Raw genomic sequence first — 26,109 nt, 5'->3', positions numbered from 1 at the left:
TTTATTTATTTATTTATTTATTTATTTATTTGTGGTACTGGGGTTCTTGGAGGCCCTTCTACCTCTGGGCTACACTCCCAGACCTATTTTATATTTTTTTATTTGGAAACAGGGTCTTTTAAGCCAGCGAGGCTCTGAACCAGCGCGATCCTCCTGTCTCCTCCTCCCTAGTTCGGGGATCACAAGCGTGCGCCACCACGCCCCGACTGCTGTGAATCTTAAGTGGCAGTGGCAGTGGATCATTTTTAGATCCAGGTGTCTCTCATACCCCGTTTCATAAACAGTAAAGATTACTGAGTGTAAGTGGCCATTTAAATGTGGCTGTATTATTTTCCCTACAATAAGACATATCTTCTATGATATTAATTGGCTTCTCTGTACCTAAGATAAACGTGGTATGAATAAAATTATGTTTTACTCTATATTAAAGACCTCAATGGAAATCCTTTCAGTGTCCACTCAGTAATATTGTTTCCCAAAAATATTTTTTCTTTTCTTTTCTTTCTTTCTTTCTTTTTTAAGGTACTGGGGATGGAATCCAGGGGCATTCTACCTCCAAGCCACATCCCAGCCCTATTTTATATTCTTCATTTTGAAACTGGGTCTCACTGAGTTGCAAAGGGCCTTGCTAAGTAGTAGCCGAGGCTGTCTGCGAACCGTGATCCTCCTGTCTCAGCCTCTCAGATGCTGTGCTCCAAAAATCTTTTCTACATGTAATTTTAGAGCCACACCAACCATGTTTTATGGCACTATTATAGTCCATTTAAATTTTTGTTATTAATTTAATAATCACCCTGTATTATGTATATATTGATGAAAATCTTTTGGTACTAGCCTATTCAAGATGGTGGCTAGGCAGAGGTTCAGCCAGAATATCCACCATGTAAGTAGTAAGTTTTATAGAAAATACTCAGTGAGGAATAACCCCAATATATGTGTTTTCTATAGAGTTTGTAAGGGCCCAGTTTTTGGTGACAAGGGTGTATAAAGATTTTCACCTTCCTTTAAAATAAACATGTAGTGTGGTGTAGCATTAGAATTTGAATTCTATGTATTAATTACAGCCGCAAGCAGATGTTCAGAAGGGACTAGTGGGAGTCATGTAGTGTCTAGTCACCTAGTATCACAAGCAGGAGACTTTTGTAGGTATGGTATTGTTTATTTCATAAAATGACCTCTATTGGCTTATTCAGTCCTCTCTCTTGCTGAGAATTGGCAGAGCTGTGTCTTTCTTTGTGGGACCACACTTTGAAACTGCCCATTTCAGAAGTGTTGAGTGGAGCTTTTGCTCACCCAAGGGTCCCTTATAAAGCAGCTGAGGAATTACTACTATAACCCTACTTTGAAATGCCTTTCAACTTGGTCTCCTAAACACCCTTTTAGGGTCTCAAATACAGGTAGGAAATCAGTGGAAGATGCTGGCTAGTTCTGTTCAGTAATAAGGAGGGGCATGTGTCTTCTATTGTGTAGCTGGCTACCTGTAGGACACCTGTTCTTTGGAAACTTAGGCTCAGTATTTTAAAATTTTCATGAATGTACTATTACCTTGGGTAAATTGCTATTAAATTTAGATAAAATGAGAGAACTCAGAATAATTGCCTTCCATATCCTTAGTGTTCCTGTTTTGCAGAGTTGTATTTACATCATGAAAACGTTCATCTCTGAATGACTTCTTGAAAATGTATGAAAAAAAATAAAAGGATGATTGCTTTTCTTCAAATTTTTTGATCCTGACAGAATCATTTGGAGTTCTCTTTGTGATGTTACCTTTCTGTGAGCATGGCAGCTGAAGTGGACAGGAGTAAAGCTGTTCTGTTTCTCCCTACTTATTTCATGTGATGCTGCTCCAGAGGTCTGGCTTGAAAAGAGCAGGACATTCGACTTAGACAGATGGAGGGCAGGGTCGTTTTCAAAATGAAATGAGTGCACCAATCACACTGTGAAATTGGCATGACCATCACTGCTGCTGTGATAGACTGAGTTTTATTTAGTCACTGATAGGCAATTGGGGAATAGATTAGTTTTATAATTTTTTTGCAGGGGGAGGTGAAAGAAGTTCCTTTAATTAATGATAGAAATTCTGGAAAGCCATTAACAGAGTGGGATATTATGAAATATAAAGGATCATTTTGTTTGCAATATAATCTTGAAAAGCTGGAGCACAAATAAAAAAGTAAGTGTATCATACCATTTCAAAAAATGGAGAAGCATTTTTTTGGTTGTAATAAAGTGAATTATAGACTTGTAGAAAGGATTTAGGGATTGAGAAAATGGCGTGAGACTTGGTAGATTTTGCTGCATAAAAGGAGGCATATTTCCCACATACAAGTGTTCAAATTAAACAAAACATATAGGTTCTAAAAGAATAATGTTTGGTTCTTAGTATGCCTATATTCTGCCTACCAAAATATAAGATAATCAAATCCCATAGTTCATACCTATGTATAATGTATCTGGCATCATCTTTTAAAACTAGTTGGAAGGCATATTTTTTCATTTTTTTCTGCAAGTGTGACCACTCTTGTTGTTAAACATTGTTAATTCATGAGTATTTAAATCATAACTGTGGGCAGACATCTTTTTTGATAGAGAAAGTCCTTCAAAACCATTTTCCATTGTTATTTCTTTTTCCCTTTGATTCCAGACCATTTTCTTCAGGTTATCCAGTTTGAGATCCCAGTTACCTTGCATCCTCATACCCCAACCCCATTTCCACTGTGAAGGACAAGAAAAGAATAAATTAGTGCTAAGTTGGTCATGTAGTTGACTGATTTGTAGAAGCATCTATTTGATTTTTTAAGACATTTGGAAAGACTGTATGCCGAATCAACACTTGGAAATATTAATGCTTAGATAGTGAAATATTTCACCTCACAAGGAACTCTCTTTTCTTTGGGAGTTCCACCAGTATTCATATTTTAATTAGATTTCTTTCTTGAATATATCTTACTTTTAATCAAGTAGTTTTTAGTTTGGTGTTTACGATGTTATTGTCGAAATTAACCTATCAGGGAGAACACAATGGCAGTAAGGTTTATAAAAGAGATAAGCAAGGAAGGCAAAACTGTGGATACTGACATTTTAAAACAACCAACCAGCCATCTAAAAAAAGAACTACTTTAGGCCCCTGTGTTTATACAGTATTTGCAGTATCAAGCCTGCTTTGCCCAACTTCCCTCATTAACCCTCACAACCCTTCTGTGAATTAGGGTATTCGGATTGTCGACCTCGCTTTAAAATTGCAGACCGCAAAGCACAAAGCTGGAGGTCTCCGCAGCCAGCACTGGCGATTGCCTACGTTGGCCAGTAGTGGGCCACACTGCACCTCTTCCCTCTTTTCCCTGGGCACCTCCTCTCCAGTCATTTGAATTGGCTTTGGATCATTTGCTGCAGTTTGTTCTAATAGAACAGGCACAATGGTGTAAGAATTTTAAAGTTTAAGCACCGAAGCCGTGGTGTAATTGTATAGCGTCAGTGTGGCCGGCGGCCCTGCATTGAAGTGATCCCCTTGTGTAATTACCCATGCAAATTTGAGCAATGTGTAACGGACACAGGAACCCAGCATTTGGCTGCAGACTCTCCTACCAACAGAAAAATTTCAATAATTTGAAGACCCTTTTATCATTTAAAAAATGCTATCCCAGTATTCCTGTCACATAGACAAATATCAGAGATCAAGACCAGGTTAATGGGCTAAAGTAACTGCCAGAATTTTAATTGTAGGCATTTGGATTCATGCTTCCTTCTTTCAGTCCTTCTCAAAGAAAATAAAGATTACTCCAGAGCTTTAGTTAAGCATTAAGCATTTTATTAAAAACAAAGATATTTAGATCTCTTAAAGCAGACTGTTTCAAAATAATGGATTATTTGCTTGTAAAATGGCCAAGCAATTTATAATGTGGTATTCTTACAATGAAACATCAGCCTGGGAAATTCACACAAAGGGAATGGCTTTAAACAATTCAATTGAAGACATATTTCCCTTCTTTTGTATATAACAATAATATTTAGGAAAAAAGTCAGTAGGGGCTCCCTTTTAGATCATTGTACATCAAAATAAAATGGCAAAAGCAATATGCCCCCAAGGGAACTAGACTAACCAAACCTCCAAATTCCACACTATGTTATTTTTTAAAATTCACCTAAATATGGTTTAATGTAAATCCAAACTAAAGCAAAAAAAAAAAAAAATTTAAGATTCCACTACACACATACACAGAAAATAAAAGGGATAAATGATGGCCTCAAAGAATATATTTTTCACAGCAAATACTTCATTTACTTAATAAAACATCTGTACTAGTGTATACATTCAATGACATTGGTATAGATATACTCCGCAGAAAAGCAACTTGTCTTCAGAGAAGCAGATAAACAACTGTGGAGAGATGTAGTAGACATGCAAGAACATTTGAAATTGCATTAAAAAAATGCACAACCCCAAACTGCTAGCTGAGGAAAAGGAAGTAGCGGAGACAATATAAACACAACACTGGGCATTGCTAAATCTAAATGCTCATCATGAAATTCTCCTGAGACACCTTATTTTATTTCTGCCATTTATGTGTTTTCTTCCAATTATTGTTCACTTAGGAAGCTTTTGAATTTTGGGGCTTCTTGGAGCCAGCCTTAACCTTTAAATTCCTGGTACATTTGAGTTTGAGGAATTCTTTATAGCAAATGACAGAATAACAATTTCAGAGACTGTTATCTGAAGCAGATAATGAAACTTCCTTACAGTGGAATTGCCAGGGTTTTTAGGGTCCCAAATTAGGTTTTCTTTGGTTGCTTTAATGAATTATTTTTGTGTTTCCCCAGTCAAAGGTTTTTTCTTTATATTTTTATTGAAGTACCTCCTAAATATGTTTAGATTTTTGTCACACTTGAAGAAATTGTTTCCCACTGTTACTGGAGATGATGCTGTATTTTGTCTTTCTATAATTCATAATAGTCACCAGGAGAAATGAGTTTAAATAATTGTACTTTAAAGTAAATTGGGAAACTCTGTTTAGTGACATAAGGTAAGTGGAGAAAGTATTATAAATTTTAACACACAGAAAAACAACTAATTCCAGTAACATCAATCTAAGGTAATATTATTACACTAATGAAAAATTTTAGAAGATTATTTTTAACCTAACATATTTGCAAATATAAAATACTTGAAAATGCATAGGCATCTCAGATTTTAAAAACAGAGACAACACATATGCAATTTTAACTTTGCTTGACCCACTTTATGAATTTATTTTTAAATTAATGACAGGGATACTTATAAGAAAATTTAAAATTGTTCTTTATTAAATAAAGTATATATTTAAAATGTATTAGTGAGCTGGGCGTGGTGGCGCACGCTTGTAATCCCAGCATTCAGGAGGCTGAGACCTGGAGGATCACGGTTCGCTGACAGCCTCAGCTACTTAGTGAGGTCCTCTGCAACTCAGTGAGACCCGGTTTCAAAATAAAGAATAAAAATAGGGCAGGACATCAAATGCCTCTGGGTTCCATCCCCAGACCCGCAACAAAACAAAAAAAAACAAAACAAATAAAATGTATTAGTGATTTTATCTTTCACAATCAACAGAGACAGCCTCAGAAACATCTGTAAAAAGATTGTTTTTATCTCTACTGCACATATGTAACTTTTTATTTTGTCTTTAGTGAGAAGATGACCTCATTGGGTTGGTGCCTATTTTATTTGAGAAGAATACATGAAAAAAATCGAGATTTTTTTTTTTTTTTGGTGGTACTGGGGTTTCTGGAAACCCTTCAAACCTCCGGGCTACACTCCCAGATACCTATTTTTTATATTTTTTATTTGGAAACAGGGTCTCTTAAGCCAGGAAGGCCGGCTTTGAACCTGCGCGATCCTCCTGTCTCTGCCTCCCAAGCATGGGGATTACAAGCGTGTGCCACCGATGGTGAGGAGAATTTTTAAAGGAAAAACATAGGTTGGTCCTTTGGTGTGGAAACTGAGTAAGTCAGTGCATTTATTTAACAGAAGCAAAACCTGAGACCTGGAGAGACCCAGGATTACAGGTCCAGCCAGTGGCCAGCTAGGATGGATTCCTGGTTGACTGTACACTGGATGGCACCTTTCACAATATGCCAAGCTGTCCCTACCCACCAGAATAAGTTATGCTGTAGGTTGTACATGTATTATCTACATACTAATATGAATAAATATTGTGTTTGAAAAATACAGTTTATAGAAAAATAAGATGCAGTCATTTCAGCCATCAATGCAAAAACAAAAAACAAAAACAAAAAAACCCAAAAATCCTCCAGGAAACAAACATATTTTGGTCAGTTTGAAACTTAACAAGAAAGTTTGCACTTCAAATGTCTTATGCTAGAAGAAAATAAATATTAATCATAAGGACTGGTACAATTTCTCTATTCTGGAAAGGTAGAATATATGTATAACCACATATAACTAACATTCATGGGAATTTTGGTTTATTTTACAAAGGGATTAAAAATGCCTAAGAATCCCAGGAGTTCAACCTCTAACCTCCAGGGTTGGTGGCACCAAAAAGGTTGCTACCCTCCCTCCCACTGCTTCATGGTCATGGAGGAGCAGACTCATGGCATTAGTCAGCAGTTTCTGAATCTTGACCCTCAATAGGATAGATACCTTGAGACAGGAGAAATAGATGGAGGCAATTACAAACAGCTATTTGATGGATGGTTGACATTGTCAGGGCTCAACTGTATGGCAGATTGCAATGGTGTTGAACTCCCTTTACTACCAGTGGATGTTGCTATTGGCAACCGAGCAGTGAAGCCAATAAAAAGGCAAGAGAATGAGAGGAAGACTCAACCTTCGTGGAAACTGTAAGGTTTGTGCTATAAATTATGTTCCCCTTAGCAACATTCAGAGGAGCCACAGTGCTTGTAGCTACCTGCAGTCTCTGACAGACCCTGAGTCTGTGCCTTAAATTTTTGCTCTAGATGGACTGGCGTGTCCATTTGTCTGGGCTCTTTATTTATTTATCGTTGGGGAGGATAACAGATGCAGGCTCATCTCTGCCTCACATGTTCCAATTCTCAATTCCCATTTGTGATATTAACATGATGTGGCACAATACCCAGAAACACCTGCAGTGCCTCTGAGCTGCAGACACGTGATGATCTCACAGGCAGGATCTGTTCCTAATGCCACCCGTCCTTTCTTCCTCACCTGAAGGAGGAGAGACAGCCCTGCAGAAGCTATTTTCCTTTATAGCAGAGTGATTCAGAAAACTGGCTTAATAAAATCCATAAATCTGAACAGCGTCCTCTTGCCTGCTCCGCAGCGGCAGTCTTTCCTGCACTCATTTTCTTCTCTAGTCTCCAGTCTTCTCTGCAGAGACAGCTGTAAAGGGTAGCTACGAACATTATTTTTTAGGGCTCCCACTCCTTCCTTCTCTCTTGTCAAAGCCCTCCTTGCTCAAGTGTCTCTCTTTTCTAAGCAATTGATGACAGGACTCAACAACCTCTTTTTTATTTTTTGATTGGAAGTGCCATTTTTCTTTGCTTGGATTGACTTTCACCTTTCTTTGGCAGTTCCTTTAACCACCTGCCTTATTACCTATCTTTCCTTTACTGGTCTTCTTATTTTTCTTCCCTTCCCCCCTTTGCCTGGTTTATAATTTTCTTTTGCTTTGTTTCTTGGCAGAACACATTTTACTTCTTTATGACCACCTGCTCCCCCTTGTTTCTGTTTTGGCACCTTAATTTTACTTGTCCCTTCTTCATACATTTCCCAAATGACTTTCCTGTGCTAGGAGATCAAAGTCCCTCTTGGATATGGCCAATATTTCTTTAAGATTTGAGCAGTGACATCAATAACTGGTACAGATCAGTAAAAGTAAGAACAAAAATGTCTTGTGGATTTTAGATTCTTCAGAGTTTTATCTAGACAAGAGATTTTCGAAACCCTCAGAGTCTCTTTGGGGACCAGCTGTGTACACTTTCAAAGAGATGAAGATTTGTAGGACTCTGCATCCCCAAATCCTGCTTCAAATGGAGGACGTTAGCATTTTGATGTCTAATGTCTTAGGGATTTTTTGAAAGACTGATTTGAACAAAGAGTTCTAAGGTTGAGACGTATTTGAAAATCATTTTCTAGTGTAATCTCATTTGATAAATGAGGAAACAAAATCAAAGAAGTTTTATGGTTTGCCCAAAGTCACCCAGTTAGTAGAACCAAACTTAGGGAAGGAAGCCTAGAACTAGGGATAGAGGCCTAGTGTTCTTTGGATAAGACACACCATGTCTTCAATCTCAGGTAAAACGAGCAGCAAAGCAGCTTTCTAGCCATCGCCTCTCTTGTATACATTTTATTCTTATCTGTTATAAACTTGGCTTCCTATAGAACAAGTGTTTTCTTCCTAGACGGTTAACTTTTTTTTTTCCCCCCAGTACCGAGGATGGAACCCAGGGCCATTGTACCTCTGAGCTATACCCCCAGCCCTATTTTTTTGTCTTTTTTATTTTTGAAGCGATGACTCACTGAGTTGCGAAGGGCCTCGCTAAGTAGCTGAGGCTGTCTGCAAACCAAACCGCGATCCTCTGGTCTCTGCCTCCCAAATGCTGGGATTACAAGCGCGTACCACCATGCCTGGCTACAGTTAACTTTTCAAGCATTATTTTTACACTTAAGGGACAATACAAACTTATGGATCCTTGCATTTGGCTTTAAGTTGGTCACTAGTAGTAGCCTAAGTTTTATATCAAAACTTATCACCAGCAGAACTCAAGCTAGTCAGTGTTCAGGCTGCATGGCTCTGCTGTGTTCTGTGAAATATCTCCCACTGTTGGTAATAATTCCTAGATGTTCATATGTCACTGGTGCTAAATCTGGCTATAGATTTTCCTCTCACCTTTCTTTTAATTAAAGTCTGTTAATCCTTTCCTCCTGGAAGAAAGAAAGCTTGGTCTACAATGAAACCTAAATTAAAAAACAACCTCTTTCCAAGGGGACCACAATGTCATTGTAGTTACAAATCTTGTCCAAACACCAACCAGACAAACACATTCGCTGTATTTCTGCTATGGACTTTTTTTTGGGGGGGACTGGAATTGGTTGATATTTATAAGGATAGTATGGTTTATTTTTCAGGTTGGTGATTCTAAAGCCTCTGACCCATCATTAAGAAGCTGCGGGATTAAAAATAAACCACCTCTATAGAATACAAATCTGGATTCTTGGGACAGTCTTGGCACAAAAGGGTACTCTGGGAGAGGCGGTAAAGGCAGGCAGTTTTTGGCTTGTAACCGACAGAACCATATGCAAAACTACGCGGCACGCATGACACTTTCACTGTTCCGCGCTGATTGTCCCCAAGTCAATGGGTCCAAACTAGTTTTTTGGCCAGAGCCATTGTCTCGGCTCATGTCATTCATCAGGGAAAGTTGGGGTCCAGGCTCCCCGCCCCACCTCCTCCTTTGTCCTTCTGTCACTCTCTTCGCTGCTGACCACATTTCTAGGCAAAAGCCGGGCCAGGCTTCCTAGCGCATCCCCAGACTAGGTCTGTCTGAGCTAAAAGAACAAAAGGATGGTGCGGCTGGACTAAAGCTGGCCCTTCAGGCCACAGTCATTTTGCAGCAGCTCTGCAGAGACACAGGCTTAGCTTCTGTTCTCCCCAGCCCCCTTGAGGCTGGCGGGGGCCGGGGAGGCTGCTGAGAGCAGCGATCTTTTCTGGTGCAGCTCCTCCCACTTGCTTCGGTTCGCAGCCACGGAATCTAGCATCGGCTTCAGTTTCACATTGACCTTCACCAAAGCCTGAAAGAAAGAAAGAAAGAAAGAAAGAAAGAAAGAAAGAAAGAGAGAAAGAAAGAGAGAAAGAAAGAAAACAGGTAGGGAGAGAGGAAGCTGGATCAGTGATGGATATGATTTTTCACATTTCATTAATAAAGAGAACGGAAACTGGCTGTAGGAAATCAAAATGATTATTTTGGTACATATAAGCTATTAATAAGAAGTAGACATACATTTAATGCCATTACATTGTCTTAGTAGAACTTATTCAGAGAATGAAAAAATAAGATATGGTGGCTGTGTACCACTCTAGGGGGAGCCAGCCTCATAGACTCCCATTGTGTTTTACAACCACATCAAACAAGACAGAAAACAAAATATTCAGCTTACACATGTCTACAAATATGTGTATCTCTGCCTGCCAGAGAGGGCTCTGGATCTCAATAGACTATGATTTGAATTTTTACAAAAATAAACCTATATTTGCCCTGCCACAGATGCCCTTGTGTGTGTGTGGGGGGGGGGGCTTTCTAAAGTTAAAAGATCTGAGAGCCATGCTAACTATACACATACACATGGGGATGAGTTTGGAAGCAGGTATGTCAGAGAGGGAAGGGAGTACTGACGCGAACCACAGAGGGCAGTGGAGACGGGGAAGGAAGCGTGGTGTGGCCAGACAGGCAGCTGGCCCACTCCACCAGCTGACGTCAGGCTGCAGGGTCCTCACTTGCGCCAGACCCTCCTAGTCATTTTCCTTTGCATTTAATTTTGTGTTATTATTATTAATGATAGAGTTCCCCTACTCCATAATGGTTTAAGCTTGTGGCTTCAGACAACTTGAATGGCCCCCGGTAGTGGAATGAGATCCCTGACAGTTGGACGATTCCTTTTAATTATACTAAGATGATCCGTCCCTTTCACATCAGAGTCTACGCAGGGATGGGGGTGCTGAGGATGTTGTCCTGAAGTGGGGCTAGAACAAACTCAGGAAGCAACACCTTCTAGACTAGAGGACTAGCACAGTTTACTCTGCCCAACAGGAAAGGTTTTTATTCTTTGCCCTATCTATCTATCTATCTATCTATCTATCTATCTATCTAATCTTCTCTGTTATATGTATGTATTTAAGCAAAAGGTGAACTCTAAAGTTTATAAAAGTGGGGCATGGAGGTACATGCCTGTAATCTTACTACTTGGGAGGCTGAGGCAGGAGGATTGCAGGTTTGAGGCCAGTCTCAGTAACTTAGCAACACCCTCAGTAACTTGGTGAACCCTGTATCAAAATAAAAAAGGACTGGGGGTGTAGTTTATAGGTAGTAAGCCTCTGTGCTCATTCTCATTACACAAAAAAAAAAGTTTATAGAGTTTCTTCTCATTGATTGATTGATTGACTGGAACTGGGAATTGAACCCAGGAGCATTCTACCTCCGAGCTCCATCCCCATCCCTATTTTTTTTTTATTCTTTACTTTGAAATAGGGTTTCACTAAATTGCGGAGGGCCTCACTAAGTAGCTGAGAACCTATGATCTGCCTGTCTCAGTTTCCCAAGTACTGGGATTACAAGCCTGAGCCACCACGCCTGGCTCTTTCTTTTAAATGTATGCCTATTTATATTTAAATCTTTTACTTTTTATTATGAAAGGTTTCAGACATATGCAACCAGTACAATATGATTAGCATAAATATCTATTAAGCAACTATATGTGAAGGAATATAAAAAATAAGTTTAACTAAAGTCTCCCATGTAAAACTTATAACACAAAGGGTTTGGAAGACTTTTATTTTCTGAACAACCCGATAAAAAAAGAAACAAGATTTGGATGACATTTAATCTTTTAAAAACATGGCCTTTATCCTTTTTAAAATTGAGGTTTAGCAGGGCGTGGTGACGCACGCTTGTAATCCCCGTGCTTGGGAGGCAGAAACAGGAGGATCAAGGTTCGCGGATAGCCTCGGCTACTTATTGAGGACCTCCGCAACTCAGTGAGACCCTGTTTCAAAATAAAGAATAAAAACACAAGGGTTGGGGGTGTAGCTTGGAGGTAGAATGTCCCTGGGTTCCACCTGGGTTCCATCCCCAGTACTGCAAAAAAAAAAAAAAAAAAAAAAAAAAAAAAAAAAAAAAAAAGATAATTACTACTAACATTTGGGTTTTGCCTTGAGTGAGATTCTTCTTTTTATTTTTTAACTGGTTAAATGATTTAAATATCGAAAGTGTATTCAAAAGTCAGGTGTGGTGGCTCATACCTGTAATCCCAGTACTTGGGAGGCTGAGACAGGAGGATTGCAGCTTTTAGGCCAGCCTCTGAAAACTCAGTGAAACCCTCGGAATGTACTAAGACCCTGTTTTGCTACCGAATCTCGTGCAGGCCTTGAGCAAAAGCTCGGCCAGGGGACCCGCAAAGGCTGGAGTCCCCCGCGAGAAAAACTAGTCCTTCCCCCTTCAAAAGAATTATTTTAAAATTATTTAAATTAATATGTATAATTAAAATTTTATGTATATGCATTATAACTAAAATAGATAGATGGGCAGCGACATGTGAGAGACTGAGTCAGCAAAGATCTTTTTTTTCCCAAGGATAAAATTTGGGCCAAAGATTAAGTTCAAGTTGACCTTAGTTTGGGCCAACATATAAGATTAAGCTCAAGCTGGCCTTGTGATGAGACAAAGCATACTTTCTATGATTATTTAAATGTCTGGCACCCTGCCCTGAAGTCTGTTAAAGACTTTTTCTGTCCTTAAAGTTTCTGCTTGTGTGACGCTGCTTTTGTCTACTCTGCCAAAAAAAAAAAAAAAAAAAAAAAAAAAGTATAAAGATTATAACAAATCCTAAATAAAGTTGGAGAAGCTGCCATCCGGTCTCGTGTGTCAGAGTCTTCTCTCACCAACACACAACCCCCGACTCCTGCTAGGGCTGGACCCCGGCATTGTTCCAAAATAAAAAAAGAAAGAAAGAATATATATTCCCATAGTGTCATTTTAAAAGTAGCAGTTCACACATGGACAGAATTAATGAGAACCTATGAATTTATAAAGCACTGTACTTTTGGGGCCTATTTTCCATCTCCAGGCTCTCAAAGAAGTACAAAAACCTGGCCCCACAGGGATAAGAAGGGGCTTCCGGCCGTGAGCACGTGCTGTGTGTTAGATACAAGGCCAGCTGCTCTATGCGCTTCTTTGTAGCTCTTCCTCACAATGCCTCTGCATTCAACAGATAATAAAACCCTCCCTTGCATGTTAGGATCACCAATGATCTTTAATCCTTGCACTGGAGGAGGAAGACCAGAATCTGTATAGGAAGTTAAGAGTTCCTTTTGTGATCTTACCATTTGTTTTGAAACATGTGGATAATACCATCGTTTTTCTCAAGTAAAAATCAAGAATAAGGCACTAGCCTGCCACATAAATGAATATGTAAAAAAAAGTTGTTGAGGATGCAGCACAGAAGAACGGAAGCTCTTATAAAACTGAGAAGAGAAAACAAAGATTAAGGTACACATCTTGAAATTATGTGGACTCAACCTTTGTCTTTAAGTAGTTTAAACTGCTTGAGCCTGGCGTGGTGGCGCGTGCTTGTAATCCCAGCATTCAGGAGGCTGAGACCGGAGGATCGCGGTTTGAGGACAGCCTCCACTACTTAGCGAGGCCCTCTGCAACTCAGTGAGACCCTGTTTTGAAATTAGAAAGAATGAAAAACTTGGGCTGGGGGTGTCGCTTGGAAGTAGAATGCCCCTCAGTTCCATTCTTGGTACGGAAAAAAATAATTTAAACTGGTTAATAATTTTAGTAATCCTAAATCATCGGAATCTGAACACGTGAACTTCTGAGGATGCTTAGAGTATGACTGCTGTTTGTCGTCAGGCTGGGGTCGTACCCGGCCCCAGAAACTGCTTTCCCTTCTTCCTCCTTCCCCATCCCAATCTTCCCTCCCTCTCTCCTTTCTTCTTTCTTCTTCCTCAATGTTATCACCCATCATCTTTTATAAGCATAGAACGCTCATGACTGTTCTTTGAATGGAATGTTTATATCACTTGGAGTCCTCCTGTCCCTTGAAATTTGGATAAAACTTGGCTTCAAGCCGATTTCATGCTCCAGGAATCTTTTTTTCTTCTTCTTTTTTTTTTCTTTTCAGTACCGGGAGTGGGACCCAAGGACATTCTACCTCTGCGTTACATCCCCTGCCCTATTTTGTATTCGTTGTTTTGAAACCGGGTCTCACTGAGTTGCAGAGGGCCTCACTGAGTAGCTGAGGCTGTCCGTGAACCGCGATCCTCCCGTCTCAGCCTCCCGAATGCTGGGATTACAAGCGTGCCCCACCACGCCCGGCTTCCAGGAATCTTTGTAACTCCTCATGATTTCCAGATCCTACTTCCACGTGCTCTGACTTTCCTCTGGAGTCCATCTGGCCTCCTGACTCCATGCTGCGTCACTCCCAGTGTAAGGTTTCTCTTCATTTTCTCTTTTCACGGGGAATCCAATCACCCTCAGCATCTAGGGCGTCTTCTAACTCTGCTGAGCATCAGAGGTTGCCATAGGGGAAGAGACTCGCCCGCTCACTCACAAGCGGGACGCCAAGGCCACAGTCTTCCTCCCCACAAGAAGAATAATCTAGTTTTCTCCCCTGCTCTATCTCACAACTTTTATAATGATCTGCCCTGTCAGCCAGTCTATTTTTCTCAGAATGCCGACGTATTAAAGCGTCCCTCTCTTGTAACATAAAGGTAACCACAAGAGATAGCTTTACTTTTTTCCTATAAAACAATGAATAAAAAAAGAAACATGGAGCTATGGGAATGTTAGCCCTTGGAAAGGTGACGTTCTCACTTTACGCCTTGGGTCAGTTGGCTTCTTTTGTTCTGTGACCATGAATTATACCCCTCTGGTCCCATGAAGACACCTTAGAGCTATGTTCCTTCATCACAAAGGGGACAAAAGTTAAACACAAAATTAAGCCACTGGAATTTCAGCATATCTTCCAAAGTTTTCTCTAGGGTTTCTACATCCATTTTGTGGTTGGGGTGGTCAGTATCCAAACCCTCCAGTGGGAAGAAGGGGGCAGGTTCTCCCCCAACCCCCACCATGCACAGTTGTAAACTGTTAGTAAACTTGATTTATCCCCTCAAATATCCTTCCACTTGGGGGAGTTAGAGGGATAGGAATAAAATTTAACTAGATACAAGCTAAGAAAGGGGAATAGGAAGCCAAAGTCAAGAAATAATCAGGCATTCTAATGAACAGTGAGCACTCCTCCTTAGTTGAGATGGAACCTTTCTTTACATCAATGCACTGTAAACAGAAAATCTCTCTCTCTCCCTCTCCCTCTACCCCCCCTCTCCTTATCACACTAAGCAAAAGCATCTAATTTTAAATCACATGTACTAGTTATTTCATGTGATATGAAGGCAGCATCATAACTCAGGAAGTGGTCAAAACCTTTATTTCCATGAGAAAGATGCAGATATCGTTTGCCACCCAAAGCCGTGTTTTGGTTTAGAGGCCAGTGTGAGGTAGCAGAGCCTGCCAGGGTTTTATTTAGTATGGTTTGGCACCAGCTCCTCTTTACTCTGATCAAGCCTTTTAATTAAACTGACTGCTATAATTCCTATGGAAATTAGTGTTTATGTTATTTTCCTGCTACAAAAGCATTTCTCTAGAACTTATTTTTTTTTAATCCCAGGAGCACAAATTGGAATTTTTTTCTGCTTGAAATGTAATTAAAAACTCATTTGATTATAATATTTCTGGCTCTGTTTTACTTATTAAATTCCTGTAATCAGTTTTCTTTTATGAAGCTGCTGGGAAATGATCTCAAAAGCAACACATTTTTCTCTTCCTTGGCAGGTTCCCGAGCATTTACTAAATTACATTCATAGCACCTGCCCATGATTCGAATTACTCCACCGATTTATTCCTTAAACCATTTAAGTTTATTTGGCTTAGTCCCAAACAGCTTTCTTTCCTTTATCCTGTTCTTTGTTCTCCCTCTTGCTTCCTTTGTGTTGAGTAAAGTAATGTGTGTGGGGTGCGTATTTCTCAGAATTCCGTCTTTCTCTGTTTCCTACTCTCCTGAGACAGAATTGCCAAGCCAGACCATTTCCCCCAGATCAGGTGCTGGTTTTAGGCAAGGGGAGCAAACATCCTGTCCTGAGGAATGACTCAGACTATAAATTTGTTGCATAAATGCAATCAGCTAAGAGAATATGAAACTTTTAGGGTATCGGTAAAGCAAAGGATTATCTGCAAACTTAAACTCCAAGGTCTACCTATGGTGATTACCTGAAAAGTTCCATGACCAAGACACTTGCTTCTAGTATATGCAAAGACATGGCCATTCCTGACAGCTTGTCACCAGCGAGGGACACTGGTGGAACTCCACTAAAATATCTCTATTTCTGTTTGCTCCTCACTTAGCAAAAGAAAAAGGGAGAAGAGAATGGAGAAAGACAAAGAAGGTAAAGGACACCATCAGTACCCTCTCATGAGTCTTCATAGGGTTAGCATTGCCTGCATCGGCCACAGGTTGCCTGACTCTGCTCAGTCATCTCTGCTACGTGATCACCGAGCTGCTGTTCAGCGTGTCCAGAGGCAGTGAGGGCTCTACCTTCCAAGGAGGGTACGTGCTACTCCTTGTTCTGATTCGAGACTACTTTTTCATGTGCTGAGCTGACATCAGCATCCTGTAACTTCTTCCTAGTGGCTCTCATCCTTGGCGTGCGCTTCCTTTAAATCAAAGTCTTCTGAGGCAGGGCAGGACTGACGACCTGTGATGCTTCAAGTCAAGCTAAGGTGGATCTGCCCTGAGAAGCCCGCTCTGATGCAAGCTTCTCTCTTGGGGCAGCCCCATAGATGCTACCTGGGAGCCAACCCCTCCAGCTCCCTCCAGGGCATGGGATACTTGCCCTACACAAGAACATAGCCCTGGGCTTCTAGTCATCTGGGTGGCTGAGGAACCCAACTTCTAGCCACACTCCCTGTGACAAGCACAGTTCATTACATATTTTACTTATGTTTTGAGTACCACATTTACATAGGTCAAGAGATACAAGAGTACAGTGTAAAATTTCCCCCTTCCCTAAGCACTGGGTTTTCTTTCTAAGAAGCATAGATGTTATTGATATTTTGTGTCCTACAAGAAATTTTCCATCTTGATGTGAATAAAAATATAAGATTTTCTCACTTTTTGTGGCTACCTAATATTCTGTTGCTATTTTAATCTGTTTATCCTATTATTTTTCCTAATGGAAGCTAAGGGCTATTTATATTTCCACTGTTTTTTCTTCAAACATTTCTAATGCCTACCCTTTCTTCCTGGGTATCTGATTATACATATATTAAGCCATTTGGTATTGTCCTGAAGCTCAACTGGTACGCTGTCCATTTATTTTCAGTCTTTTCTATATTTGAATTTCATTTTGGACCGTCTCTATTGCTGAGTTTTCCTTCTGGAGTGCTTCATTTGCTATGAACCCCATTTGTTGTATTTCTTATCCTAGAAATTAGAGTTTTCATTTCCAGAAGTTTTAGATTTAGGTCTTTTTTGTTTTAACATATTTAATTTCTTCTTTACTGTCTTGAACATGTAAAATACAAGCATACAAATTATCTTAGTGCCCTTCTCTACTAAATATATGATTTGTATGATTTTTATGCCTGTATTGATTGATTTCTCTCATTATTATGGGTCAAATTTTCTTGCTTCTTTTCATGCTCTAGTTCTTGTTCGGATAGAAACTAGATTTTATATTGTTGGGTAATAAACTTTTTTCAGTTTCTTCAAACACTTTTACATTTTATTTTTAAATGTTATTAGACTACTTAGGCATGGTTCAGTCCCCTCAAGGCTTGCTTTCGAACTCTCTAGGTGGGTCCACAACAGCCTTTAGTCTAGGGCTAATTTGGCTCCACTACTAATGCAATACCCTCTGAGAACTGTACACATACCTCGTGTATTTCAAGGTGTTTTCCTGGTACTCTGGGTGGTAGAAACATAGACTGTCCCCCAGCCTCCGGGCTCTCTAGGTGCTTTTCCTTCAGTGTCAGTAGTTTGCTTGCACAGATGTAGTGAGCAACATTAAGCTGAAGACTAAAAGTTCCCTCTTGCAGAGCTATATAGCTCCTTTCTCTCCATGAAAATTCTAACCTCCGTGGCCACTGCAGACTCCTGGCTCTGCGTCCTCAACTCACTGAGGCCACTGGGCTCTGCTTGGACTTTTCTTCTTTGATATGTGGCTAGGAAATTCTCTTCAGGTAGTGAGTTGGGACAAATGTAAGGCTCATTTCATTTGTTCCATTCACAGTTAAGAGTTGTGTTGTGTATTTTGCTATCTGGAACTGTTGTTTCATATATTTTTCTGTTTTTTCTCTTTATTATTATTATTTAAAATTTTTGGCCTGTTAACTCTACCATGGTCAGCAGTCTGAAGTTCCTTATCATCTTTCAAACAACTTTGTTTCACCTAATGCTATGCCCCAAAGCCCATGTGTTAGATTCTTGATCCCCAGGGTGGCGGTCTTGGGAGGTGGCTGAGTCTTTGGGAGGAGAGCTTTTGTGGAGGTCTGTAGGTCGTTCCAGTTATATTCTCAAAGGGGATAATGGGACCCTTTTATTTCCTCTATTTTGTTTCATGAGCATGATGTGAGCAGTTTGCTCTGTCACATGCTTCCAATATAGCCATCTGGCACCCCCATCAGAGACCCAAAGCACTGAGTCTGCCTAGTCTTCAACTGGAACCTCCGAAAATATGAACCAAAATAAACCTTTCTCTCTTTATGAGTTAATGATTTCAGACATTTTGCTGTAATAATAGAAAGCTGACGAATATACCTCCTATCTCATGAGGAGAGAGAGAGAGAGAGAGAGAGAGAGAGAGAGAAGAAGAAGAAGAAGAAGAAGAAGAAGAAGAAGAAGAAGAAGAAGAAGAAGAAGAGGAGGAGGAGGAAGAGGAGGAGGAGGAGGAGGAGGAGGAGAGAAGAGAAACAGTCTTTTATCTTTTAATCTGTAGCACCTAACTCCACATCCCCAGAAAAAGGCAGCCCATCTTCTACTCCTCACACAGACCAGTGGCAGGAAGAATGGCTAAGGCTAAGACATCTGCCAGTGGCTTAGAGTGGAGTCAGGGCATTCTGATCTGATACAGAGTCCTGTTGTTAAAACAAACCTTGAATGATCCCCTTGGGAGATGAATATAGCACTTTTTCTTACTACTATTCTTCCTGACACCGTGTTTTTGTCAGCTCACCAAGCTGCTAGGAGCCAGGCGCTGGCCCTGATTTCCTTCCACCATCAGGATCCACATCTGCTGCCATCTGACCCAGCGTGGGCTTACTGGATGGCCACAATCACTTATGGACTCAAAGGCTACATGTGAGACAGAAGTATAAGAAAAGAGCATGGTTTACTTTGACTCTTAGGAAAAGCAAATGCTCCTATATATTCTGTTTTTGGGAGGGGCCATAAAGAAATCTAATCAAAACCAGATTTGTGACTTCCGGGAAGATGGCGACCGAGAAAAGCGGGGCTTAAGAGCCCCGCTAACAACCAACCTCCATTACCACAAAATCAGCGCCTTTCATAGCCAGAAAACACCATCACCAGAGAAACAAAAAAATCGCCATGCTCCAGAGAGAAAGTGGATTGAGAACAGAGCTCAGAGCCACAGAGGAGATACACGGGCCTCACGCCTGAGGAGGCGGCAGCAGCGCCATATTGCCGGCGGCAGCGGCGAATTCACCGGACGGCTACAGCAAGCCGAGGTGAGCCGCTGCAGAACAGCCAGGCGGGATTTTTCAGCGCAGGGAACATCTAAAGCTCCCAGTGGCTGAGCTCAGCACACGTTGCAAGTTCTCAGAGTGGAATTCAAAACCAAGAAGAAATAAGCCAGCCTCATGGCCGAGGGCGTAGCAGCAGCGCCATAGTGCCACCGGCGGCAGCAGCAGCAAATTCAATGAGTCCAGTACAGCTACATCTGCGAACTCAAGAACAGTGAGTCAAATTGCGGGCCACAGAGGAGAAATCCCAGTACTGTACTCCCTGGGTCTTGACCCAGTGGGGGAGTGGCGGTGGCAGAGATATCACACCATAGGAGAACGTGCAACCTGGCACCCCCCATAGTTTAAAGAAGCCTCTATCGACTCCCTGGGCCAGAGACTCTGTGATACAACCCAGTAAAGGAGTAGTGGGGTCTGAGATACCACAGACTCGAGATCCAGAGCACCTTAAGTGAAGTCATAGTGACCCAAGGGAAGAACCCAGAGAAGGCACAAACTTCCAAAATCATGGGAAAGAGGAATAACACTGGAGCAATGAATGCCCACAACCCCACAACATCAGAACCCGATAAAACAGAAAATCAGAGATTTCTAGAAGATCAAATCAGGAAAATAACTGTAGAAATAATAGAGGTGCTTCGAAAAGAACTCAGAGAGAGCCAAAAAGAGATAAAGGATGCAATTAATGAAGTAAAGGCCTCAATTCAAAGCACAAACAACCGATTAGACCACATGGAGAACAAAATCTCGCTCTTAGAAGATGATCATTCCAAAAATGAATGCATAGTTTCTAATCTAGAAAAAAATATCCAACAGCAGGAATCTGACATTGAAGAAATATGGGCCCATTTTAAGAGAGCTAACCTAAGAATAATTGGAATAGAGGAGGGAAAAGAAAGTGATACCAAAGGGATCAACAATCTCTTCAAGGAAGTAATAGCAGAAAATTTTCCAAACATAGAGCAAGAGGTTGAAACACAGATCCAGGAAACTTATAGAACTCCCTTTAGACAGGATCGGAGAAGAGGATCCCCACGCCACATAATTGTCAAATTGACCAATGTGGAAGCCAAGCAGAGAATCTTAAAGGCAACAAAAACAAAGGGCCAAGTGACATTCAGAGGCAAACCAATTAGAATCACTCCAGACTTCCCAAGCCAAGTCATGAGAGCCAGAAGGGCTTGGAGTAACATATTCCAAACTCTGAAAGAAAACAACTTCCAGCCAAAAATTTCCTACCCAGCAAAACTTTCTATCAAATTAGATGGAAAAATAAGAAGCTTCCATGACAAACAGAAACTGAAGGAATTTATGTCTTCAAAACCAGCACTAGAGAAAATACTCAAAGAGATTAACTACAAAGAAGAAATAGGTAACACACACCAGAACCAGAGAAACAAGATTTTTCATCCAACAGACAACTAAGATTGGTTATCTGTGGAGATTCATTATTTATGTTAGTCTTTTACCTATCTCTAAATTGTATTGTTTGCCTTTATTGTTGTTAATTTTTAGGATTTCTAGTTGGAATATTAATATACCTTCAGATATAGTATTTGGAAATATTTTATCCAATTCTATTAGTAACTTTTAACTCTGTTTACATTGTCTTTGGATATACAATATTTTTTTATTTTTTAGGGAGTTTGTATACTCTTCTGTTGCCTGTGCCATTGAAATCACATCCAAGAAATCACTGCCAATTTCATTGTTGTGAGGTTTTATGACCCAGATTTTCTTCTGAAAGTTTATAGTCTTAAGATTTATATATATATTTAGGTCTTTTATCTATTTTGAGTTAATACTTGTATATGGGATTAGGTAAGGGTCCAATTTTATTCTTTTCCATGTAATTATTATTTTTCAACAATATTTAGTTAAAAGATTATTATTTCCACCACCAAATGTTCGTGGAAACCTTGTCAAAAATAGCTTGATAATATAGGGAAGAATTTAGCTCTAGGCTTGTATTTAACTCCAATGGTTTATATATCTGCCTTTAGAACAGTACTACACTGTTTCAATTATTGTAGCTTTATATGGTTTGAAATCAGAAAATATATATCTTCTAGCTTTGTTCTTTTTCAAGATCGTTTTGGGTATCTAGAATCCATATTCCATATTAGGATAGATTTTTTTCTGAAAAATAAATATATAAATATATGATAGTTTCACCTAAAAAAATAGAAAAAAAATTCTCTGGTAAGAAAGAAAGCAAAAAGAAATATTGAAATGTTATCTTTAAGTCATCAAAAGCTTGGTATCAGACAACTGAAACTGTTATGTGAGATTATCATTTTTAATTTTGGATAAATTGCTATAATACTAGATGTCAACAACTAAGCCAAGCATGGGAAGGAGGGATGGGGAGGGAATGGGGTGGGGATTAGGTGGGGGCTGACTGGGCGATGTGTGCATGTATGTCTACAAAAGTTTGTATCCCACTATGATGTATGAATACAGTGCACCAATAGAAAAACAAACAAACAAACAAAAAACCAGATTTGTCTTTCAAACTGAAAATATCTAACTGTGCAACTAATACCTTTACAACGCTATTAAGGAAAACTTTAAACTTTTAGGAAACTATTTGAGCTGGCCATTCATTTTTTTCAAAGGACAAAGAGAGAAGATGGTTTGGCCCTCCTATTGTTTCTAGCGTATTGTTTCTAACTCTGTTGCTAGCAATATGACTTAATTTCCAGAGTTGCTAGCAATTATGACCTAATATTTTTGTCTTTCCTCACTCTCACTTTACCCAAGAGAAATAATTAGAAACTAAGAGATACAATGTAAGTTAAAAGAGAAAGAAGGTAGAATATTTTTTGAAATAACATTTTTTTGATAAAAAATAAAATTAGACTTGGAACTCATCTCAAATATCTATTTGAGGCAATATCCTTGTTATTGTGGACAGGATCACTTTACTATTATGATTATTTCCTTTCTGAATGAAAGTGTCGAAAACCCACTTGGGGATTGGCATTTTGAAATGGAAAATTATTGATAACATGATGAATTGGCATCAGCTCTGCTCAGATCTTCAACAGGAGGGACAAGAGGATGTGCAAGTGATGGCAGGTCCTGAAATTCCCTTGAGTTCACCTGATGACTAGGAACAATGCATCTCTGAGAAAAAGGGAAGGTTTCTAGTTAAGGTATGGCTTTAGAAAAAAGTGACCAGGGAGCTGAGCACCATGGCACATGCTTGTGATCCCAGTACTTGGGAAGATGAGACAGGAGAATCAGAAGTTCAAGGCCAGCCTCAGCAACTTATCAAGACCCTCAGCAAATTGGAGCGCCCCTGTTTCAAATGTTAAAAAAACTAAAATGTGGATAGGGATGTTAGCTCATAAGCAGAATGCCTTTGGGTTCAATTCCTAGTACCAAAACAAAACAACAAGAATGAGGGAGGGAGGGAGGGAGAAGGAGAGGAGAGGAGAGAGAGAGAGAGAGAGAGAGAGAGAGAGAGAGAGAGAGAGAGAGAGAGAGAGAGAGAGAGAGAGGGAGAGAGAGAGAAGAGGAGGCGGGAGAGAGGAGAGGAGGCGGGAGAGAGGAGGAGGAAGAGGGAGAGGAAGAAGAAGAAAAAAGGAGAAGGAGAAGGAAAAAAAAGAAGACTATCACCAGGTATGGGGGCAAGTCTTAACTTTTTAGTGAACCAGTGAACTGCAAATCCCTCTTGGTTCTAGCAGGTCAAGATGGTTTGTGATTTAATCGGACACATCCCTGGATTTTATGTGTGACACTGCAGTGATGCTGTTGGCTAAGAACTGCACTGGCTTGCCTCATCTCACCCTTCCATGTGTCATGAGAGCTAGAGATACAGTGAACTGACTCACCAGAGCTGGGCTCATCATCTTCCTTTGAGCATCCTTCTGCTTTCAGGTTGACTTTACCAGGGAGGTGGGCATTAATACCCAGCTCAGCCCTGAACTCCATGATTTCTCCTTCTTTTCTCCACTATGTCCTGTCAACCCTGATTCTAAAGGATCTTTGTACATCAATCTATTGACATTTCTACAAACCGAATTCAGGTTACACCATCCTTCCAAATGTTTAAATTCTGTCACAGTGTGTTCTAGCTGGTCCTGCCAACCAGTACACTCCTACATTGAAGCCACCATTGGTGGTTGATCAAAAACACAAATCTTGGGCGTGGTGGTGCACGCTTGTAATCCCAGCATTTGGGAGGCTGAGACAGGAGCATCATGGTTCACGGACAACCTCAGCTACTTAGTGAAGCCCTTTGCAACTCAGTGAGACCCTGTTTCAAAATAAAGAATACAAAATAGGGCTTGAGATGTATCTCAGAGGTAGAATGCCCCTGGGTTCCATCCCCAGTACTCCCCCCACAAAAAACCCACAAATCCCAGCCTGCCATTCTCTATTCTGAGCATTTCAATGGTTCCCAGTTGATATGAATATACTCATCATATCAAGGTCACATCCTTTGATGTGGCCTAGAAGACCCTATAAGAAAAGGAGACTTGTGGAAGTAAACGATAGCAAAATTAGAAAACAAAAGTACAAAACCTGGTGGAACATTTGGATTATGGTACAATAACAGAACTTTGAAATACAAAACTAACACTTTTTTTCTAGAAAATTTACATATACATCTTTCTATGCATTTTAACATTTTCTGAAGTTAAAAAAAAAAAGGAAAAGGTTACTACATGTGAGAGCAGATGGCACTGGCTCAGGGTCCAGCTGGGAGCCAGCAAACTGACCCCTCAACCTTGCTTCTTCCTCCCCGATTCAATAGCTTTTGCAACTTGAGGTCATGCAAAAATGAATTTGCACAGAATTGCTTAAGATAATGTAGTAAGTACTGTATGAGGCTTCTACCCTGCAACTGTACCTCTAGGCTCCCTGGCTATTTGAGGGAACACATTTTCACTTCTGTTCCAACTAATGTGAGGGAGCTTCTGAACTCCAAATAATGGGTCTCTTGCTGTTTCCATGTGCTGTGTTTTGCCATCCTAGGAGTTGCTTGCATTTGAGACTCCCAGACTTTGAACTGGCTTTAGGGAGTCCCACCTTATACAACACAGAAACATGGTGCCAACTCTTGCCGAGCAGCCTTTTATAACTGAGCCAGTGAGAATTAGGGGCTACCTAGCAGTTACCTTCCTTTTCCTTGTGCCTCCAGAATCTTCTAAACAGAAAGGGACACTTTCCTTCCTTCCTTCCTTCCTTCCTTCCTTCCTTCCTTCCTTCCTTCCTTCCTCCCTCCCTCCTCCCTCCCTCCTTCTCTTCCTCCCTCCTTCTCTCCGCCTCCCTCTCTTTCTTTCCTTCCTTCCTTCCTTTCTTTCTTTCTTTCTTTCTTTCTTTCTTTCTTTCTTTCTTTCTTTTTCTTTCTTTCCTGTGCTCGGCGTCTTGGTCATGTTATGGGGATTCAGCACATACTAGCAGAGGGTGCCGACTTCCTCTGGTAGAAGAGTAAACAGGTCTATGAAATGAGGCTTCTAGCGAAGGTGGACTTAGAGGAACCAGTTGGCAGCATCCATTTAGCCTGGATTTTCTCTATCCAGGTGAACTCAGAGAGGAAAACCAGCAACTAGTCATTTTCTCCTTAATGAGAATTTACTATCTACCATGTTTATCACCTAAGGTGAATTGCTTTTTTCCAGCTGGGAAAACTATTTTTTTTTCCTACATGTGGTCTTTACTGTATAGATATACTGCTATTCAGTAATGACAGTTGACTGTGGGAGATTTTTTTTTTTTCTCCTTTTGAAAATGCCAAAAATATGTTGTCAGATTTTTAGATTTTTTGGTCTTGTAAATGATATTGGTAGTCTTAAAACCTAAATAATGTGAGACACTTGCCCAAGTAACAGTAAAAATGATAAAGCCACAGAGGTAATGCTTAGTATGAAAGCAAGCATGCTCATTAGAATCCAACGCAAGAATGATTCAGATCTGCAGTGGGAATCTTAACGGCACAGTCTACCCAAGTTACAACTGAAGATGATGTTTGTAGCATCAATGTCTAATGTTCTGAGAGCTAATTACAGGGCTAGTAATAACTTAGAAAGATATCACTTTCTTTCCAATCTTCGCAGCAGATTAGTTGTGCATGTAGAAGTGAAAAGGCAACAATGCTTTCCTCTCTCCCTTTCTATTTTCTTCCTGACCTCGGAGGTTGCTTGTTTAGCTTATCTTATTTATATGCTCAAGGGATTCTTTTGTGGAAAATGATATTCACAAATGACATTAACATTCTGAATTAATGAGGCAAGAATGTTAGTCTCCTTGGATTAATAGCACTGTTATTTCTACAAGATAGGGTAAGAGTTTTAAATGAAGCCTATAGTGCCAGGCCAGTAAAGTTAATAAGCAGGCTGCATAATACAGTAGGGAGTGCTGGGGACTACGGCAAACTGGGCGTTTTACAATGTTAAAAGCCATGTTCAGTTGAATAAAACGTGTCCGTGAGCCGGGTGTGGTGGTGCACATTTGTAATCCCAGCATTTGGGAGGCTGAGACGTGAGGATCGTGGTTCGTGGACAGCCTCAGCTACTTAGTGAGGCCCTGTTTCAAAATAAAGAATAAACAATTGGGCAAGGGGTGTAGCTTGGAGATTGAATG

The 26,109-nt window shown here is 40.2% G+C and overlaps 1 protein-coding gene across 1 annotated transcript in view; it reads right to left on the bottom strand.

The window, feature by feature from the left end:
- Nucleotides 1-9,613: 9,613 nt before the first annotated feature.
- Nucleotides 9,614-26,109, bottom strand: part of PDE11A (phosphodiesterase 11A) — a gene marked incomplete at both ends in the record, with an annotated part of 418,278 nt that continues 401,782 nt past the window's right edge. The window contains one exon of the mRNA XM_080689375.1: nt 9,614-9,769. Within this exon, the coding sequence (XP_080545501.1) occupies nt 9,614-9,769 (156 nt within the window). The remainder of the gene's footprint in view (nt 9,770-26,109) is intronic.

The sequence above is a fragment of the Muscardinus avellanarius genome (genome assembly GCF_963383645.1).
Source record: "Muscardinus avellanarius genome assembly, chromosome: 2".
In the NCBI taxonomy this organism is placed as follows: domain Eukaryota; kingdom Metazoa; phylum Chordata; class Mammalia; order Rodentia; family Gliridae; genus Muscardinus; species Muscardinus avellanarius.
The sequence above is the reverse complement of the archived record's forward strand: the minus strand, read 5'-3'. Positions and strand labels throughout refer to the sequence as shown.